Here is a 3,683-nt window from a genome sequence, read left to right as displayed (position 1 = left end):
TTATTTATTTACAATTATTATGTATTTATTAACTTAATAATGCTTTATTTATTTGATTTAATCTTTATTAATCATAAAGTTTAGGGTAATAAGTATTTTCACAGGTGATGCAGACATATAATACAACTTGAAGACACCAAAAATAAGAACTAGATTTTTTTTTTCTAATTTTTTATCAATCTATAATAACATATAATTTATTAATTTTTATTTATTTTTGTAACCATGAATGGAAAATAAAATTGTTCAGGTAGAGTTTCATCAGAATATTTTTTCAGTTTTGTTTTTGTATGTAAACATTATTTATTTATTTTTTGCTTTTGTGTCACTGAAGGAATTACCTGCAGCAGCATTGTGTGCATACTGTGACAGAAAAGTTTATCCACTTGAAAGAATAGAGACCAATGGAAAGATTTTTCACAAAGGGTGTTTCCGTTGCTCCTACTGCAATTGCATTCTGAGGTAATAGGATAAATTTATTATTTTGTTCTTGGCTATCAAATGATAGTATGGTATTAGTAACTAGTAAATAATGGTAGTAGTAAACTTTTTTGATATTCCATAAAATATTTTTTTTAAAAATTATTTCATAAGTGATCTTAATATAATATGTAGGGTTGACGGGAAAAATGCAAGGTTACTATTTTTCATAAAACTCATTAGAGTTTTTTCTGTATAATTTTCATGATAAAATATAATTAAAGTCCATTTTAATCTCAAAAACAATACGTACATATTTTTAACAAGTTTTGGTTATAGTGAACAGGCAGATGCATTGAATATATATATTTCAAGTAAGTATATTTCAAGCTTAATGATTTGTTTTAGAGAAAACATCTATTGGAGGAGCATTTGAGTAATGCAGGTGTATCCTTAAACATAATTATCACATAAGTAAGCGAAAATAGTTGATGTAATCTGATGAAATTGATAATATGGTAAACTCATTTTACACTAATCCTCATCTTTCTTAAATCTTGGATGATAAATGAGAAATATAGAGACCAGAAATATTATATAATCTATTAAGTATTTTATGCAAATTAATAAGGATATATAAATTTGAATTTTCATTGATTGGTCTCAAAAGTTCTTGAACAATGTCTGATTCCTTATGGATTTATTTCTTTCCAACCGACACTGTTGTTGGATTTAAAGGGAAGATAGTGGGAGAGATGAGATCAAGAAAGAAATCATGAAAATAAAGTATAGTAATTTTGTGATGAATTTATGAGGAGAAGAAGGTCGAGGTTGCAGTTAGCCAAAAAAATACACAAATAAACCAAACTTATTTATTTGTACCGACGTTTCGAGCTGAATTTCAGGTTTTCAACGGGGCTAAAAAGCAAAACAAAATGAGGTAACAACCTTAATTCAGAGACAAAAAAGATATAAAGAAAATAGTAATAAACAAGCTTGGAAAAAAATAAACAATAAATTAGGTAGATAGTACTATACTATTAGAAGATAAAAAATATAATATTGTAGAGGTAAGAATTACATTACACTTTTGTTATAATTTAGTTTGTATAATTCTTATCTCTCCAATATTATATACTTATCTTCTCTCAGTATCAATTTACTACTACCTACCTAATTTATTGTTATTTTTTTTCAAGCTTGTTTATTACTACTTTCTTTATATCTTTTTTGTTTCTGAATTAAGGTTATCTTGTTTATTTCTTTTCAGCCCTAATGAAGGCTTGAAATTCAGGTCAAAATGTTGGCACAAAGAAATAAGTTTGGTTTATTTGTGTATTCTTTTGCTGACCGCACCCTCAACCATCTTCTCCTCATAAATTCATCACAAAATTACTCATACTCTCCTCTCATATAGTCAACCTTTTACACATCAGTATGAATTTTTATTTTATTTCATTCTGTTTCAACCTGACGTTTTAGGTTTTCCTAATATGCTTATATTTCAAAAACTGCTCATCCTAATATTTTATTCTCAAACAACAAATCATTAACCATGACAGATATTAACAGATAACTATGTATCATAGAAATCTGCAGAGATATGATAATTTATAGAATATACAGTTTTCAGAAAAGAAAATAGGAAGTTATGAAATAAAAAAATTAAGTCAACTAGAAAAAATAAAGAGAAGTTAGGAAATATAAATAAAAGAAATACCAGGCAGCTGGTATGTTACAAATGAAAATAAAATAAGTTTATAATTACTTTCTCTTTTCTTTTTTTAGGATGGATACATACACTCTGAATAATGGTCATCTTTATTGTCTTCCACATTTCAAACAACTATTTATTTCCAAAGGAAATTATGATGAAGGATTTGGCACTGACCAACATAAGAGAAAATGGGAACATCCAGTGAATGGAAATACGAGCAGTTGAACATGATGCTGTTGGTGTTTTTCTTTCCCTTATATTTACATGTTTCAAATTATAAATATATATTTATACTTTTTTATTATTTACTTGTGTTCTACCATTATGAGCACTATCTGAAAGTATTTATTGGTTTGCATTAGTTGGAAGCCTGAGATGCTTTTAACTATGTGATAATTATATATCAATTTAGAAGTGAGAAATAGTTATTATAAAATCTAGTTTAGCATTTGTTATGTATTTACCAAATGTATACTTTATTTGTCAGCATAAGAAACCATAATCAAAGTTCTCCTAATGTGCCACCATATTTACCAGTTATCAGTTAATTAATATTTATTGTGTATTAATGTGTTATATATAATATTGAAAGTTTTTCATTTTTTAATGTCCTGATTATTATTATGTACATGTCATTTTAAAATTATTTTTATATTTTAAATTATCGTCTGAGTGGCATCCGATGTTAACAATGAATGAAATTTTGTTGTAAATATGTTTAAGAGTTATTGTAAATACAGCTGATACTGTACAAATAATACAAAAAAAATATTGAAATTATTTTAAGGATTCTGGTATTGTTGTTTCCTCGCCTTTTATATAGTTATTTTTTTTCTTGAGATGTCTATTTTCATATTTTCTGAGCTTTTATAGCCTTTATGTAGTAAATGACTAATAATTTGACTACCCTTCTCCTTTTACTATGCCTTAGGTTTTAGTTTCCAATTTTTATCTTATAAAATACTATTTACGTTATTATATGTGCTGAATAACTTTTTTTTATGTATATATTTACAGAATATCTTCATTTCATCATTATTTCCTATGCTATAAAAAAAATTATTTAATGTAAAATTGATGTTTTCTTAATATAAATTTTGCAATAAATTGATATTTAAAGTTACCTTTTTTCCCCCTCATACTCCTTCATATTACCATTATATTTTTGTTTTAAATAGAATTATTTTTGTTTGGAGAAGTTTGTCGGGGGTGCGGTCAGCAAAGAACAACATACATAAACAAAAATGTTTATTTAATTAAAAATTATTAAGTTATTAAAAAACAAAACTACATTTAATTTATGTTGTTCTTTGCTGACCGCACCCCCCCCCCCGACAAACTTCTCCAATCATTAATCTACGGTCAACTATCTACATCTAATTATTTTTGTTATGTGGTGGGTAGGGATTCAAAAGGAACCTTTACTAGACCAATGGTGAATAATAAAAAAAAAGAATATAGAGTCGAATTTTGTAAGATTGTATTTTAATTACTTAAATATAACAAAATAAAAACCTTTGAAAATAATATATATACATATTGTATA

At 26.0% G+C, this 3,683-nt stretch overlaps 1 protein-coding gene across 20 annotated transcripts in view; it reads left to right on the top strand.

Moving 5' to 3' along the window:
- LOC106687821 (F-actin-monooxygenase MICAL3) overlaps positions 1-2,441 on the top strand; it is a 207,907-nt gene extending 205,466 nt beyond the window's left edge. For all 20 annotated transcript variants that reach the window (XM_067052066.1, XM_067052074.1, XM_067052068.1 and 17 more), the window contains 2 exons: positions 335-462; positions 2,209-2,441. In XM_067052066.1, the coding sequence (XP_066908167.1) occupies positions 335-462; positions 2,209-2,362 (282 nt within the window). In that variant the 3' untranslated portion in view covers positions 2,363-2,441. The remainder of the gene's footprint in view (positions 1-334; positions 463-2,208) is intronic.
- Positions 2,442-3,683: the final 1,242 nt, after the last annotated feature.

The sequence above is a fragment of the Halyomorpha halys genome, unplaced genomic scaffold (genome assembly GCF_000696795.3).
Source record: "Halyomorpha halys isolate HHAL.00 unplaced genomic scaffold, Hhal_1.1 Scaffold1015.1, whole genome shotgun sequence".
Taxonomy (NCBI): domain Eukaryota; kingdom Metazoa; phylum Arthropoda; class Insecta; order Hemiptera; family Pentatomidae; genus Halyomorpha; species Halyomorpha halys.
The sequence above is the reverse complement of the archived record's forward strand: the minus strand, read 5'-3'. Positions and strand labels throughout refer to the sequence as shown.